This window comes from Phoxinus phoxinus, assembly GCF_949152265.1.
Source record: "Phoxinus phoxinus genome assembly, chromosome: 18".
Lineage (NCBI taxonomy): Eukaryota > Metazoa > Chordata > Actinopteri > Cypriniformes > Leuciscidae > Phoxinus > Phoxinus phoxinus.
This window is the reverse complement of record NC_136893.1, coordinates 22,091,679-22,109,849: the sequence shown is the minus strand read 5'-3', so window position 1 is coordinate 22,109,849 and position 18,171 is coordinate 22,091,679. Positions and strand designations below refer to the sequence as shown.

At 39.9% G+C, this 18,171-nt stretch overlaps 1 protein-coding gene across 4 annotated transcripts in view; it reads left to right on the top strand.

Annotated features, from left to right (window-relative positions):
- zbtb46 (zinc finger and BTB domain containing 46) overlaps positions 1 to 18,171 on the top strand; it is a 74,176-nt gene that overhangs the window by 51,284 nt on the left and 4,721 nt on the right. For 2 of the 4 annotated variants that reach the window (XM_079588432.1, XM_079588433.1), the window contains exons 3-6: positions 2,131 to 2,400; positions 8,693 to 8,922; positions 10,228 to 10,270; positions 10,384 to 13,768. In XM_079588432.1, coding sequence (XP_079444558.1) covers positions 2,131 to 2,400; positions 8,693 to 8,922; positions 10,228 to 10,270; positions 10,384 to 10,982 — 1,142 coding nt within the window. In that variant the 3' untranslated portion in view covers positions 10,983 to 13,768. Of the gene's footprint in view, positions 1 to 2,130; positions 2,401 to 8,692; positions 8,923 to 10,227; positions 10,271 to 10,383; positions 13,769 to 16,332; positions 16,509 to 18,171 lie in introns of those variants that run through there. The other 2 variants (XM_079588435.1, XM_079588434.1) reach the window with 2 other exon arrangements.

Below are 18,171 nucleotides of genomic sequence, written 5' to 3'. Positions count from 1 at the left end.
AAACAGTTTTCCTTTTCTTTATCTTGAGGACTCTTTTGAACAGTCTGTTGAACACATTTTATTAGTCACTATCCTTTATGCTAACCAGCAGCGTTATGCAAGCTTGGCAAGACCACTAAGGTACATTTTGGAAACTTATAATCTACAGAATCTGCTTAAACAGCACTTGTTTTCCCAAAATAAAATTTTAATTAAGTTCGAATGATGGAGACTCGGTTGTTCACGAGTGACCTTTTTGTGAACTCCAGGTTGTGGACACCAGAAGAGATGATAAGATCTTTATGGGGGTCACTGCTTCATGACACACACACACACACACACACACACACACACACACACACACACACACACACACACACACACACACACACACACACACACACACACACACACACACACACACACACACACACACACAGAGGTTGGGTTTGTCCCAAAAATAATGTCTCCACAAGGACACACACAAACACAGGGAGTGAGTCTCTCTCTCTCTCTCTCTCTCTCTCTCTCTCTCTCTCTCTCTCTCTCTCTCTCTCTCTCTCTCTCTTCTCTCTCTCTCTCTCTCTGTAAATGAGCCAAATCCTCCTCTAAAACTCAAAGTTGATGAAGTTGATGCTTGTCATTGGGAGGCCCTCAGATGAAGTTACAGTGTGTATGTGTTGAGGAGGGGGTTTATAACACTCATTATGTTTCATCCCCTCGCACTCTCTCCATTTCTCTGTCTATTCTTCCAGACCCCAGAGAATACTGTGTAAACACAATACACGCTTCAGAGAGAGTGTGTGTGTGTGTGTGTGTGTTTTCTGCAAGCATGCTGTCCTAAAGTAAGGTGTAATTAAGTGGTGTGAAGTATGGCAGGTTGTGGGCGGGTCTTGCGGCGCCGTGACTGACGCGGTTCGCCGGCTGGGCTGTCACTCACGCTGCTTTGAGGCTTCCGCTGATCTGAGCTTCACTGACAGCTGTTTTGAAAAGCTCTTCTCCTTTAGGCTGTCAGTTGAGTCTAAACAAGCCTTTTTGGCTCTCTGTTGGTAAATATTTTATTTTGCTTTTGTCTTGCCACTTTTTGTACCGTTGTTCTTACAGTTTGGACATCCTTACATCCAAGCAGTTGTCCTTGTCTTTTGACAGGTGGAGTGTGTACGTGTGTGTTTTGGCAGCCTTCTCTGTGTTGCCTGATTTGACAGTAGTTATGAATAGGGAGGTAAAACTGACTGCTTTTTTCCTGTTTAAAATGATAACTGCTTGGATGAAATTCGTTTCTCTTTTGATGGTTTATTTATCAGTTGTCTTTATTATTCATGGCTGGAATTCAATTCAGGTTTGCCAACTCAATTAAATTTAATTCCAATTTCAATTCGATTTGATTCTGATTGGTATATTTCAGTTTTAAACTCTCAATGAATCAGAAGGAGCGACAGATATTTTCTTCAGTATTGTGATGTACATCCAAGCAAAACGGACTAAATCAAATGTAGGGCTGGACTTGGTTCAATCAATTGGTTGTTAATTGGATGGAGCAGATCTGAACGCAAGCTTGCAATCGATTTTAAGAAAGATTAGGCGAAAAAAATGATTGGAGAAAACCTGCATACGGCACCATAGAGAAGTCTGCTGTTTCACCAGAAGATCGAGTGGAGACATTTTGATTAAAAACGACTGTCAACATAAAAAAAAAATGTTCACAGAAAAATCAGTGACATGGATTTTCATTCAATTTCTTTTCTAAATGCATTTCTTTTTACATGAAGACAATGCTGATTTCTTTTTTGTTTTAATTCTTTTTTCAGATACAAAATTTGTCTTTTTGAACTATTCATTAAAATAACCTGGTCATAAGATTTAGTCAAGTCATGAGATCAATCTTTTAAAGCTGTAAGTTCTACAGTTATGTTCAAATAAAAGTCCCAGTTAATTGAAAAATATGGATATTTTTACACAGCCGTATTCGTCATGCGTAACATTTTAGTCCTAAATCAAGAATTTACACATTTGCAGAAACAAAATGCTCTATCATCTGGTCTAGGCCTGAACCTGTTCTTGCAAGTTAGCCGACAAATTCCCATCTTGTAATGTGAGTGTGTATATTTGTGTCTTTGCTCATTTCTTAACATTCCTTCTCTTTCCTCTCAGGTGCAGAAGTGACGGAAGGCAACATGTCGGACGGCCGCAGGGAGCGCATGGACCTCCTGGTCAAGCAGGAGGAGGCCGGCGCGGGGGACAGTGTGTTTCTGTCCGGGGAGCGGGACGAGGCCGTGTCCCAGGAGAGAGGGGGATCGGTGGCCAACCTGCGTGCCGCCCTCATGAGCAAGAACAGCTTGCTGTCTCTGGGGGCAGAGATGCTCGGAGAGGATAACCCGCTTCTGTTCGAATACCTGCCCAAGGGAGGACACTCTCTTTCCCGTAAGTCACACTGTGGTTCGCTGCTCTCACTCGTGGAGTTTCCATAGTCTTAGGCTCTGATAGAATCCCACTGGGACGTAGCTGTGCTCCCGCTAGGACAATACATGCTGTGTGTTATGTGCTATCATTGGGTGCATGAAGACTCTCCTATAAGTTTAGACTGGTCTTCATAAACCATAGGGTCCTGTAGGGACTTATCCGCTGGGCTGTATGTGCTATAGTGGAGTTTTTGTAGGTCTTCTCTGTAAACATTGATGTTTCTAGAGGATCTATAGGAACGTGTATGTGGTCCTGCTAGAATGGTAAAGGCTTTATGTGCTGTCAACCCACTGTTGTATTTTATGTGTCTAAAACCTCTGAGTTTCTATAGAAACGTATACAGATGTGCTCTTGCTAGGATGGTATATGCTCTTTTGCTACTATAGAGTGCTTGACAACTCTCTTATATTAACTCTCTCTGTGTGTCTTTGTGTACGTCGTGCCCGTGTGTCTTAATAAATCCTATTAGTTGACTGTGGCCTTTTTTTTTTTTTTACTTTGGGGCATCATATTTTTTCATAGTGTCATTATTTAATACAACCTGACACTATGATATAATGCCAGATTTTGTTTAACGAGACAGAGAAACTGGAGACAGTATTGAAAATTATACTTAAATATTAACAGAATTGCATACTGAAATATTGACATTTAGATCATTGATAATACACATTCTCAGGAAATACCATATGTGTGAGTGTGTGTGTGGTTAAGGTAAACCCTACATTATGGGGACAAAATGTCCCCACAAGGATGGCAATATCCAAAATGTGTGTCCTTGTGGGGATATTTTCTGGTCTCCACGAGGAAAACAGCTTATAAATCATACTAAGTGATGTTTTATGAAATTCAAAAAATGCAGAAAGTTTTCTGTGACGGGTATGTCTACGGAAAGTCACCATAGAATATGGAAACCCAACATGTGTCTGTGTGTGTATGTGTGTGTTAATATCTTTTGTTTTATGTGGGACGGTGAAAAATGATGTGATTTCTGCTACCCTGTAGAGATAGTTTGTATTGCAGTGTAGTCATAATGACTCTAGATGTAAAAATGCTGTTTGAAATGGCTACAGACAGAATGCAGTGTTGAATTTCACATTTGAATGTACTTCAATACATGTCATACAATGTACTAACTGAGAAATAACTTGAATTTCTAGTGTAGTTTGTCATATTTAGATGCATCCATGCATATTTATACCCTCAACACGTTCTTTTGGTGAAGTGTGTGTGAGTTGTAGCATTTTTTGTGGTAGAATACCTCCTCCAAAAACACCAGCGCTTTTATGAATGGCACTGAAATTCATAAAAGCTTTGGGTTCGCCAAACCCAATCTTTGCCCACACTCGATCACTTTGTCAAAGTATTGAATGTCTGTGGGTCTGTGAGTGTGTTGTTATTTTTGGCTTGTTCCTGTGAGAGTTTGTGTCTCCTTGTCTCCTTCTCTCTCCCTCTGTCCTGGGTTGGTAATTGTCTCTTTTGTCTGTTTAAGTTCAGTCTTGTGAATAGGAGAGGGAGGACAACTCTGAACCACTCCTGCTCTTAAAACCCTTAGGGCAGGCTCAAGAGTGTGTGTTTGCTGAACTACATTAAGTCTTAATGGCCACTCTTGAGGATGAAACACAGTGGCTGTCACTCACGCCACAGGAGCTTTTGTCTCTCAAACTCTAGCTAAAAGACAACGTAGAGGAGCATTAATCTGATCATCTCGCTAATGTACAAATCCACCAGCACCGGCAGAATGTTCCTGTGATCTTTACGTATGGCTTAAAGTCACCCTTTTACGGTTTAGTGTGCAAGAAAACATGTCGCGCATGAATTGATTTTAATTGCGTATTGATTGGATTGTGAAAAGTGGACTCTAAATGATGTGGTTGGATTACAAAAGATTAAAAAACTATTTTTTGGAATACAAATGTGTCGTTATTCGCTAAAAATCATGACATTTGCTTTAGCTATTCTTGGTACGTTCATGAGGAAAGTAGCAATGCCTGATTCCTGAACAAACAAAGTCAGATCTTCTTAATAGATCAGTTAATCCAGTTTACATAATTGGTCTAAATGATTCATTCACGAAACGGACTGATCCGGTTCTCACTCATAGCTAACATACGGCTTTAGAAATGCACAAGTTGTAATGGCCTGATTGTATGGTGGTTTATGCCCTTTTTGAAGCTTGAGAGTAAATGATGTGGGTTTGAAACATGAGGGAGAGTAAATAATGGCAGCATTTTCATTTTTGGATAAAGTGTCTATGTAAGACCAGTGTATATAATAATGTAAATAGATTTATTTCTTTGTGATTTTATTAGGATTTTATTGAGGACGTTCCACATGAAGGGACGTGTGTTGAAGTCGGCACAAACACAGACTCTCGTTAATATGTAACCGATCAACCAATGATTGTTTGGGGTTCTGCACCCCTCTAAAACAACAGCGCTCGTTCAACCGCGCCGTGCCCGCTCTGACGGATCACTAGTCGCCCTCCTCTCACAAACTTCAAAGTAGATTTGTTGAAGTCTCTGGGAAAGGAATTGATTTGATGGGGCCGAGCAGGTCACGGCGGGTCCCCCTGCGTCCTGCAGACTGCTGTGATTAACCCAGATTGTGTGTTATTGGCTGATCCTGGGTCAGGTTTAGTGGTGTGACTTGCTTTAGGTGTGTGCCTGTCTTCTCCATTGATCTATACACACTGACAGCAGGCTGACAACCTGTCCTCTTCAACGCCACTGCCGGAGTCTCAGGGGAGTGTGTGTGTGTGTGTGTGTGTGTGTGTGTGTGTGTGTGTGTGTGTGTGTGTGTGTGTGTGTGTGTGTGTGTGCGTGTGTGTGTGTGTGTGTGTGTGTGTGTGTGTGTGTGTGTGTGTGTGTGTGTGTGTGGTTTTTCATGCGTACGGATATACAAATTTACACTTACTAGGAATCACTGAGTTGTTCCAAAGAACAAGCTACACACTCCATGTACAATCCAAACCACATACAATACAGTGTGAATAATAAATGATACACAGATAATACTACAACACAGTAAAATATACAATTCTCTAATGCAATGCAATAACAATGTACACTACTGCACATGGGATAGTATGCATAAAACATATAGACAACTAAATAGGTTTATGTTTATGAATATACATATACTAATACTGTATTCTGTCCTACTGAATTTGTCCTTACTGTCATATTTGTAGATATGCAACAAGCACACCTACATTACAAGTTAAATTTGGACATACTTTTCATAATATTTTTTTATTGCCTTTTAATATATTGATCAAAAGGTTTATATTTTAATGATTATATATATATTATCATTCAAATATTAATTTTGATTAATGGAAAAATGAGATGTATGTAATGATTTCATACATTGATGACTTCTATTAATGTGAAATGTGGAAAATAATTATTATAAGTTTTCTAAATTACATTTAGAATACATTTTCTCTCTTTAATCAGTTGATTTACTTTCATATTTACTCAAGATGTGTAGAAATAGTAATTTGGCAATGCAAAAGCAAAACTGATATTGGATAAACTCAAACTCAACCCAAGCTTAGATCAGCACTCTTGATTGTAAAACATTTCTGAAGTATTAACATAGACCAACTGAGAAAATTCAGTTTTAATTGCTATAGATAGGACATGCTGGAGTACATTTGGACATTAGTGGGAGCCAAGTATATTCAATTGCTTAGCTTATGTTGAATTCAAACGAAGGTGCTCGTAATTGTGCATCTGTTGGCAAGCTGTCAACAGAAGTGAGCTGAATGTTTGGTTATTTTTGGCCTAAAATTGTATTAAATTAGACCTGAGCATGTGCCTTCCTGGTGTAAATGCTTCGCTAATGAACGTAAAACTGTCCTGCAGTTCGAGCTATTTCTCTGCTTCCTTTTTTGCAGAATTTATAGATCATTACTCTTTTCGGTGAGTTATAGATAGACAGTTTCGTGTTTGATCTGCTCATGCTAAACATAAGCTGCATCCGAAACAGCATTCTTCCCTACTATATAGTAGCCAAACAGTATATGAATAGAGTAGTATGTGCAAATTAACAATATAAAACAGTAGGTGAAAAGTACCTGGATGACCTACTACTTTCGGTGAGATACAGCCATGGGAGAAAAGTTGTGAATGGCTGATGGGTCACATGACAATGATTACACAAATGAACACTCTAAAAAATGCTGGGTTGTTTCAACTCAATTTTGGGTCACATATGGACAAACCCAGCCGTTGGGTTAAAATTTTAAAATACATTTTTAACCCAACGTTTGAGTTTGTCCATATTTGACCCAAAATTGGGTTGAAACAACCTAGCATTTTTTAGAGTGTAGTACATCCGGATTACATTCATACTATACGGAGTATGTGATTTTGAACGCAGCCATAGCTCATGCAACACATTGAGTAAAAAGAGTTACGTGTCTTCCAAATCACACAAAAAGCATTGTAACCAATTGGGTATCATTAAGGGAACGTAACATGAAGGTTTGTACCGTTTCCCTCAGAAAAGACATGGCAGCTGGTGGTTAACCTCAGTGTGCCAGTAAACCTGTGCTAGTTTCTCTTAAGTCTGGTGTATCATGAGCTGTAATAATAAATGATTTCCTGTATCATCCCATCTAAATTCAGATGAGAATTTTTTCCCTGTAGAATCCATTAGATTGGGAAACCAACCGTAGGACATGTTACTTTATTTAGATAACTGATAGGAGAGGTGAAAGTTAGTTTATTTTTAATAAGAGACAAAGCTTTGCAGGCTTGATCATAACCCTGACCTGTGATGAGTGTTTAAATCTATTGTAATGGACAATATCTATTGGTGGTAATCGGGTCAAATGGCTGCTCCAGATACGATCACCCAAACCTACACCACATTTTCACTTACCCCCCGAATACATTCCTAGAAAGTTTTGCAACATAGATCCAAGTGCATCACCCTAGTGCACTTTAGTTGGGAATTTTACAAATGAGAATGACAATGGACTAATGTTTAAATGCGAACCATACATTCGGTTTCTGTAGCGGTTAATTGACGAGGAGTTGGTAGCACACATTGCAAGCACGAGGAGAGAGAAATGAGGGGGTGATGTGTGCTGGATGGGAGTGGACGGTGTAGGAGTGGAGAATTCCAGGAATCTGTTCGTGGTTGTGCATTACTGTAGCATGTGCATCTGTCCACTTAGCTCTTAACCAGCAACTCCGGCATATTCCCAACAACAGGAGTCCACAAACATTCTTCTTCTCCAAAAAAAGAAGAAGAAAGACAAGACGAAGATTCAGAAACCGTGGCTTGAAAGTACCTCAGTCTCACATATACTGGCTGTTCATATGACCTTGTATATAGTATAGATCCAGGTCTAATAGATGAAATATATTTGTTATTAAAATGCTAACTTTCAATGTAACACAAATACTTGTGATAGACAAGTAAATCACAAAAACTCTTTTTCAAGAGTCTAATGCAGACTTGACATCTTTGTACATTGCGAACGCAGTATCAAGTAAAGTAGTTTGAAAAGCTTTAAAAAGGTGAAACTTGCTTGGAAAATTCCTTATCACAGAATTACATACAGGTCGTAGGGCACGGTTAATTATTTTTAAGCATGTTATGTTTTTACACTTATGCACTGAATTGACACATTAAATTGACGTGCCTAATTATTATACATCAAAGCTTTTTTGTTCTATACAGTAATTAAAGACAAATCATCCATCAAAGAAGTCGAATAAAAATGTCACATTTGTCCCTTAACATTATATAATTGGTGTAAATATTTCATTTTTCTCTGAACCTTTGCTGCTCTTGGTGTCTGCCGAGTGAGGCAGTTACAATCTTTTTCGTGTACGTTTGAACTTTTTGCACGGATTCTGGCAAGTAGCCTGATGTGGTTTTAAAATGAAGAGAACTTCCGCCATCATTTAAAAGCCTCTTCTTTCCTATTTCTTTATGGCTCACTTACACACACACACACACACATACAGCCATCCCTAGTGTGTGCACGTGGGTGGATGGAGAGGACCAAAAAAACAGAGCGAGAGAGGCCAAGCCCTAACCCCACTCCGGTCTCTTCATTTCTTCCCTCCTCTCCCTCTCTGGTTCTAAATGAAGGCTATGTGTGCCCCTTGCCCCCTCCTCCCTCCTCATCCTCCTCCTCTTCCTCCTCCTCCTCTCTCTCTGCTGCTGTATGGAAGATGGCCGCTGGTCTGAGAGTAGGTGGGTGAGACTCATTTCCTGTGCTCCTCAGGGCCTCGTTGCTCCAATGGCAGCAGCAGCTCCCACCATCCAGGGGCCCTGTTTGGTAGCAAACACGGGGCGTCTTCATCTTCTCCTCAGTCTACTCTTCCTCCTCTTCCTCTTCTACTGCCGCCTCCACCATCTGTGCTGCGGCCCCCAGGGGCCCTCGGTATGTCACAGTCTGGGGGCCCCCCAGACAAGCTCTATGCGGAACAGGCCCTGAAGGCCTCACCCACTGAGGTAAGTCCAACAACACCCTATAGGCCACTTATCCTTCAGCTTTGTGTGTGTCTCTTGGTATATACTGTATCCTCTTTATTAAGAATCTGTCAGATTTCTGTAGAAGATTTGTTGCTTTTTATCTTCTTTTTTTTTGCAGTGCCAGCTCTGTTTTTGCATGTTCTCTGTTATTTAATTCATGTTTCTGCTTTTTCTTCCTTTCATTATGTCTTTATCCAATGATGTAATCGAGTATTTAAGATTGAGGGGACCAAATGTAAAAGTTATATTTGGACAAGGGTTATGTCCGCCTTTATATCTAATATCTTAATATCTAACACATTTTACCACATTCACATCCATTCCAAACAAGTCTACATATTTCCCCCCTAAAATCAGTGCAAAAAAAAGGATGTCTATCGTCCTCAGTGCATTTGTCATTCTGTGAATAAAATGTCAACTTCCGCAGCTTCTGATCTTCTGATAAGAGGGGGATCCAGGTGGTGGTAGAAATCAATAGAGATGGACAATGCAGAGGGGCAGGGTGGGTTTTTGGGTTTTGTTTTCTTTAGAGTGAGCAGGAAATTGCATTCTCCCCGTGTGTGCTGAGGTGGCATTTGGTTTCGCAGGACCTCCCCCCCAAGAAGTTGTACCATCTCTGTGGACAAGCCATCTGTTTGCTTAAACCATAATGTGTCACTCTTACGCAAGGGAGGGCGGGACGAGAATAAGGGGGAAGGGCCACACCTATACACATACAAGTTGCATGCATCTCAGAGGACGGTTGAATAAACACAATCGGATCTGTAACCCTCCACCTTCCAAACAAACACACACCTCTCCTCATAGACAAATATTAAATATCCCCTTGTAAGCCAGGGGTTTTCTCTTTGTCTCCACCTGTTGGGTATGCTATGAAAAACCCAAGTTGAATGAATACATAATAGAATACAAACATAAAAATAGTAGTAAAGCCATTAAAACTTCACGTAAATCTTGCTGGTTGCTCGCCAAACGGTACTTTTTTTCAGTAAAAATATCTAAACAGCCAAGAAAAAAATACTCGTTAAAAATGATTTTTGCAGGAAAGGCTGCTTTCTTTGCATGCTATTTATTTATTTTTTTGCGTCTCAGGTTCTGTTGCTTCTACTGTTTCTTTGCTTTTCTTTTTTCCTTCAAGGCTCCCATCTCTCTCCTCGTTTTCCAGTGTGTCTGTTTGTGTGTTTTACCTTATGAACTTGCATGCCTCAGGAGTACACACCTCTATACAGACCTGGGATCTGAAGAACACAAGTGTTGATTTGCATGTTGTGTGTATTATTACAGGAGGAAATGCAAGAGGAAGACGACAATCCAAATAACAATGCAGGTATGTGTGGCGTCTGTGACGCCGATGGCCCGCCACATGACTGCCTGTTATTTTTTTCTCATACATAAGCCGATATCCTGGCGTTAGTTCTCACCCCTCTCTCTCTCTCTCAGGGCTGGAGCGCATCCAGGTTCCTGTAGAGGAAGATCAGATGGTGGAGGAGAAGCATGGAGTGTGTGTGGCGGAGGTGCAGGGCGGAGGGCCGGGCTGGCGGCAGGAGCTCGCCTGCTCTCTGTGTAAGCAACTGTTTAGCAGCCTGCTTCAATTGAGACAGCACGAATACAGCCACACACTCTCGTTCATGGCCCTCTCGCTGGACTGCCTCGACCACCATCGCCCCGTAGTGGCCTCGTCCCCGCTCAACCCTCCGCCGGCGCGCTACCACTGCTCGCAGTGTCCCGCCAGCTTCACCCTCAAGTCCAACGCTGACCGCCACGAGAAGACCATCCACCTCAAGCGGAAGCTGATGCAGTGCGTTTACTGCCTCAAGCACTTTCGCGACCGCACCGACCTGAACCGCCACCTGTCGTCCGTGCATTCCAGCGAGCGCGTGTACACGTGCCCCGCTTGCTCCCGAACCTTCAGCACGCAGAAAAACCTGGCCACCCATGCCAAGGTTTGCTGTCATTCGGGAATCTCGCCCAGCGAGCAGCTGTGGAACCTGCACGGCTTACGGGAAGATGACCACGGCCACATCCGTATAGACGACTGATTCTCCAAACCAGCAAGACTCTTCATTTCAATAAGGGAATGTTTTCAAAACTTCAGGTCATCCCAATTCAGGCCTTTCCCCAATTTTTGGCCACAGCACTGTTGATATTTCTACCTTTCTTTTTAGAGTATGTCAGATTTATATGTTTTTGGAATATCTAAACCGTCAGGTTGTTTTATGACTACTGCATTATGTCTGCTGATAGGCACAATTGCTATGCAAAATAAAGACGTTTTATGGCATTTCTCTTGTCGCATATAGAGCTCTCTGCTTTTTGTACCACGCAGGATTATTCAAGTTCTCACTAAAGACTGGAGAACACAGTGATCTCGGTGCATTGGATGCCAATTTCTTTTTTATTTTTGCTGGCATTGCACCCATCTACCAGCTAACTAATCTTATTATGCTTAGACTGCAATACGGACTCAGGCACAAGGGTCTCTGTAACTCGTCGAGATGTTAAGTAGTGAATTCAGCTGTTAAACCTGTGCACAATGCTGCCCTCTGCAGGAGAATCTCTCTCTTGCATTCTGCGCTTGAGTGGAAGGAGATGATTAGGGATGAGGGAAGATTAGGGAATGTCCTAAATCTTTCACCCTGCTATGTCTTTTTCAAATGTGTGTGCATGACTATGCGAGTACACTGAATTATGTCAGTAATTAGCTCTTCTCTGCTCTCATGCTGACCCTAAATCACACAGATAAAGAAGATGTAAAAAGAAAAAAACGCAAGTCATTTTAAGTTGGGTGATCTCACACTAGTTTCTAAGTCTTGAGTCTTAACACAGCCAGAGGAAAAGTGAAAGGGGATTTGGGGTGTTTTCTGAACCCTTGCTAACGTAGATGGAACTATGGTTGTGTTTCGAGAGTTACCCACTTTTAGTGACTGTTGAAGATGGAAGTTTCTAAACTGAATTTAAGATTATAATTTTTTTTCATCTTAAAAGTTGGCCGTGCCATTGAGTGGTCAGATCACAAACTTGTCTAGTAGAGAGTTCTGGGAAATCTTCAAGGTAGTCTAATCTTGTAGTAATACCTGGAGGCAAATATATGCTAATTGTGATTTTCACACAACATATGTCATACAGTTATGACTTGTTTACTAGTGTAACAGGGGGCGCTTACACACTAGGGGAAGCTCTGATGGAGCATTCAGGATGTGTTTGATCCATTTTTAAAGTGTTGAAGAGTTTAGAAGTTAGTTTGAAATACAGCGAATTGATTTCTGAAACTCGATTCACCTCTCAAAGAATCTCTGCGATTGGTCATGCCTGTCAAGTGCGCATTGCAGCAAAAGTTAACATTTGCACAACTTTTGAGTGTCACTGGCATTTTTTCTCTTTGTCTTTGTGACGGACAGTCCTAACTGAAATCAATGGTTTTGCAGTGTTTTCTGATGGAGGGTAAACTCTAGCGTGTAGGCGCCCTTATGCAGTACATCAAATTTGGCAGTAACTGAATGTGTCAACATCATTCTTACTGACACCGCAGTGAAAAAGAAAAGTGGATTGTTGTCACACTAAAACCACCCTAAAATTATCCATGAGTCTCCCAATTTCATTTTTTTTCTCCTCAGAAAATATGGAGATGTTTGTCTGGCATCTTTGTGGTCTTGAAGGTCTTGATCACAATCTGCTCTGAAATACTTTCCCAATATGTGTCCTGTGTCGTATGTAAAGCTTTGTTGCATTTCTTCGTCAATCAACATGTCTGCTTGGAACACAACTTTCCAAGTTTCAAAGTGAAAGTGTGATCTAACGGTTATCTTTAAAACTGTTAAGCGTGGTGCTGTGTTGTAGAGCTGTCTAATTGGCTGAAAAACTACATTCAACATTAGTATTTAAATCTTACTAATATTTGAATTATATTCAAATTTAAAAGGCATTATTTCAGTAAGGGGAAGAAAAGCTTAATTGGCTTGTCTCCTGAGGCCACAAAAAAGTGCATAATGTTTAAACTAACGTTTATAAATCAAATCTAATTTCGTAAATTGCATGAACAATTATGAACAAAGCACCGCCATGTATTTATGCATTGTTTAATACAAAAGTGGCAAAGCGCAGATTACACGAAGTCTCGAGACATGTTTTTTAAAAGTTGAACTTTTAACTTTACATGGCTTTCTAAACATGCGGCTCTCTTGTGCGAGACGCAAGTGTAACAGTCAAATATGTCCATCTATCGCATTTTTACATAGAAAACAATGGAGAAGCAGCGCAGAAAATGCGTTCTCTGTGTGTGAATGGTTTTAACAAAACCAAAACCTTCTCCGCATTGAGCTTCTCTATTTCTGCATTGTTTTGAATGAACAACGCAGCGACGCCACATCAAGTGGGTTCAACTGGATAGGCTAAGAAGAACATTAAAACGCAACAATGACTCTTGTGTTTTTCCACTGTTTTGTGGATTTTTATTTTAAATTCGACAAATATTCGGAATTGGTATTTTAATTTGCCACCTCTACTGTGTTGAATGCGGGGTGGTTAGTGAAAGAAATCACTGTTCAGCAACTATGCAAAGAGAGCGAGAGAGATTTGCACTTCAAGTTTTCAAGGTCTTAGCACTTTCTCCTCAGGAAATGAAAGGACTGATATATTGTTTCAAGAGGATTGAACGGTGGGTGTGAAAACGCATCAGAAATCTCAGTCACAGCTCTTTTGAATTGCACTATTTGTATTACCGAAATGAACTTAAGCACAGATTTCTGTAAATTATGTATTCTGGAATAATTCTATTGTGTAATTGGTTGGTTGTAATTTTGTAGACAATAAATTTTGCTGTAAAGCATCATGAAAACTGTGTGGTTATTTTATTATCAAAGAAAAAAGAGCACAAGCTACATGTTGGAATTGTTGTACTTCAGTTTTGTTTGGAGGATCGCGTGGGGTTTATTTGCTACCTCAAATTTCAGCTTGTTGTCATAGATCAGGTGTTTAAAAAGTGTAGATTGTCAAAGTATCAAGGCAGCTGTTCATATTCTGAAGTAGTAAATTTGCTCAACTGAGACTGTTAGTGCTCATCAGGTCTTTCATGCATATGGATTATAGGTAAACCTGGGCTTCGGGTCTGCTCTTACCTAAATGTTGCCCATCGGCTTATTAGCTGAGCCAGTCTAGATCACTGTCTGATGAGATTAGTCATCGCAGTATGAAGCATGGTTGCCTCTGTCTGAATCTTTTGCTAACAGAAGATGGAAGAATTAGAACAAGAACATGTGGAATTGATGTTTGGTTTTGTGAGTTTGGGTTGATAATTTGTGCAGCAATTGTTCAGCAAACAATGGGATGCTATGCTATGCTGCGTTGTGAGTTTTTCATCTTTCTTTGTTGAATTTGAGCAGTAAAATCTGTTTCAGGGCTGTGGTTGCTAAGGAAACTGTCTTTTGGGGCTGCTTTTGGTAGCTAAGGGCAGGTGAGTTAGGGAGAGTATCTCTCTTGCAGTTTGTAAGTGATAGAAGAGCATCGGCTATCTTCAGTTTCTGCCACTAGATGACGGAGTGAATGGATTGGAAATAATGTACAGTAACTGATGTGAAAGTGGCATTAATAATAATATGATGATGAACACTGACCATTTATGAGTGACCTTACTGTACTTTTTTTGCACTGAATACTATTATAAAATAGGTTGCACTTTGTTTTACAGTATGTGCACTTGTGTGTACTTAGTGTACTTTCCTAAGACAGTACAGGGTAATTTAAACTACATGGGTTACGGTTAGGTTTAGGGGTAGGTTCACGGTAAGAACCTAGTTATTACCCAGTTAGTGTAGTTACTATAATATATACATGGGGAACAGGACTATAAAAAAAATTGCTACCATTAAATAAATTACATAAAATATATGAATTAAAATACAGGTAAAGTGCTGTGCAAGAAGTTATACTTTAACTAATATAAAAAAAAAAATTAACCATATTCTAATGAAGTGAAGTAACGATGAATAATAGTTTTTAATCTTAATGTTAACTCTTTCCCCGCCACTGACTGGATGTTCTTCTGGCTATCCGTGTCTCCGCTGTTATACATTAGGGGGTGCTATGCGCTATCTTCTGGAAGAGTATCTCCTGATCAAAACACGGGTGAAGAAGACACAGAAACAAGAGATATCATATTAAATTAACGCAATCATCAACATTAAACATCATATAAATCAAAACTGTAATGTTACTGAGTGAAATGTCGACCCAGGACGAGCTATACCACTGTGAAGCTTTAGGGGCGTTGATGTACTCGATCTACTCCATCTGTGTTTTTATCATCGTTCTGAATCTGATCTAGAAGTAGTGTTTGACAAAAACGTGATTTTCTCAGCTTTTTGCTCAAATCTTTTCAAGAAACTTGTCCACATTCAAGTGTTGATACAAAAGGAATGCATGAGGGGAGAATAAAAGTTTTTTTGTTGTTGTTGTTGTTTAAAAGCTCTGTTCTTTCTTTTGACATATTGCATGTTCAGATATTTAAACAACAAAATATTTTCGGGGCCATGACATTTTTGTGAAAATGGTCAAAAACACTGCCGGTGGCTGGCAACTTTTTTTTTTTTAAATGCTGTAGTTAGTTGCTACATATATATATATATTTTTATATATTTTATAAATGAACATTAATGTATTAGAAATTAATGAACAATAGTATATTTACAAATTAGCATGAGCCTAGATTTTATTTAGTGTTAGTTTGTGATCCCTAATGTATTGAATGTTTAAAAACTGCCAAATTTCTGCATCACAGAAATGTAACATTGTTAATGTTACAATGCTATGGAAGCTTGTTTCTGCCACTAAATAAAAAAATGTATTCTGACTTTTTATCTCAAAAACTCTTTATATCACGCAATTCTGAGAAAAAAAAAAAGTTTTATTTTTATTCAGTGGCGGAAACTGAAAAACTGAATGGTACAAAAAATGGGCTTTTTAAAGCGAAATATGTGTCCTTACTTTTCATGACCTCAACATTACAGTTCGCTTATTCTGATTCATTTTCTTCTTTCAGCCTTTATGTCTTTACAAAATGCTAAAATGAGAAGTAGCCCAAACACCACCCATTAAAATAATTAGGGTTAACACGAATCAACTCATAATGTTAATGCAGCAATGTCGACTGTTAATTAAAGTCATTCTATGAGAGAGAGAGAGAGAGAGAGAGAGAGAGAGAGAGAGAGAGAGAGAGAGAGAGAGAGAGAGAGAGAGAGAGATTAGCCCAGTGCTTTGGTAAGTAGGTTTGGCATTAATGCCTTGTGCAGGGCTTTAACACTTCTCACATATTAACTCTCATACTTCCAGTGGCTTAACCTGCATGTGTTCATACTCTGATCAGCTCCCCTCACATCTCTTCATCTCTATCCACAGTAAACGACTTCACAGTGATCAGGAAGAAGTTTAAGTGCCCGTACTGCAGTTTTTCCGCCATGCACCAGTGCATCCTGAAGAGGCACATGCGCTCGCATACGGGCGAGAGGCCGTATCCCTGTGAGATCTGCGGGAAGAAGTTCACGCGGAGGGAGCACATGAAACGCCACACGCTGGTGAGTGCAGTACCAACAGGGGGCGGCAGTGAGCGCGGAGCAACTGGAGCAAATACTAAAGTACACGCCACTAAAAGTATACGGCACTGCAGACTGATTACGATAACACTGTGGAAGCAATCTGGATGTAAATACACCTCAAAATAAAATGCTCTTTATTAAATATTACAAATTTTGAAGCACATGGTTAAACATTTAATTCTTTATTTTTTTTTGAAAGACTAAACAGCATATGTGCTTTTTGTAAAGATGTTTGTGTGGGAGACATTCGCGTCTCTAGTGGGCCCCTATTAAATACAAGATTCTGCCATATCCCATAAACCCCTCTTATCTCAGTTTTTCTCTGCCCTTATTGCCAGGAGTCTTTTAACACCTCCTCTCCTTTTCTCTTTCTTAAAGCCTGCATTTACTGTATCATCTCATGGGAGGCACTCATAAACATGCTTTGGCACGTTCTTGGTCTCTGTGTGGCTAAGCGACGTGCCACAGAAATTAGCTCTGGTTTTGAGTATATCAAAGGGCCTGTAATAGTGTGACATGATAACAGACAGCGCTGCTTCTGCTTAGCGCTGAAACGTTTAACACCTAAACATTGCTTAATTCATGATCCGCAGCATGATGGATCGCACCCGATATGCTACACCGCCGCATGTTGTCAACGCTTTCTTTAAAATGTGGTGAAAAATTCAAAGGTCTGCGTAAGAGACTGTACTTGGCTGAAATGCTTCTTTTCTCCTGTGAAGCAAGCAATGACAGTGGAGACACAGTTTGCTGCTGTTCGAGATGATTTTGTAGACATGTTAGCACAGTACATGTATACATGTAACGCTAATAAAGGGAACGTACCACAGTAGAGCGCGGCATTAGCAATGTCAAGGTCTTGAGTTTGATTCCCAAGGAATCAAACTTTGATTACTTTGAATCCATTGTAAGCCGCTTTGGATAAAAAGCACATTTTAAATGCCTAAATGTAAATGTGTTCAAAGAACTGATCTATATACATGACTGGATCGCTCATTGCCACCGGAAGTGTTCGAGCGCCATCTTACGATTCTCTTTCTCTTAAAACATCACAGGATTTGCAGCGAATCAGTCGCATATATCTTTGTATGATATCAAGAAGAATCATTGTGACATTTTTGAAGTATAAATGCTTAGGCGTCTCATTCGTCAGCTGTTCTGATATTCACTACTGTAATGAACATGAACGTAACTTTTAATACATTTCCGACTTGTACAAGGAGACTTCACATACAAAAACGCTGACTCGTTAGGTAATGTTTTCTCATTAAAATCAGAAGATTTCTTATTAATTCAATAGAATGGGAGGGAATACTAGGGAAAACCAATATGGCGGCGCGGTGGCTTCACTTTTTATGACGTCGTGAGCAATCCAGTCATTTATATAGATCAGTGGTTCAAAGCCATTATAAAGTGCAGGTAAATTGTGGATAAAACGTACATTATACATGAATGTGGCATGTTGCTAGGCAACTGTAAATAGCCTAATTAACTGCTGTATATATCAGTGATTCCCAACCAGGGTACACCTAAGACGCACTGAAGCAGGTTCTTGAGGTTACTGGCAAAGTTTTGTTTTGTGAACCTTTTAAAAGATTAAAATTACAACAGTATATCTCAAAACAATATTAAACCAAATGCA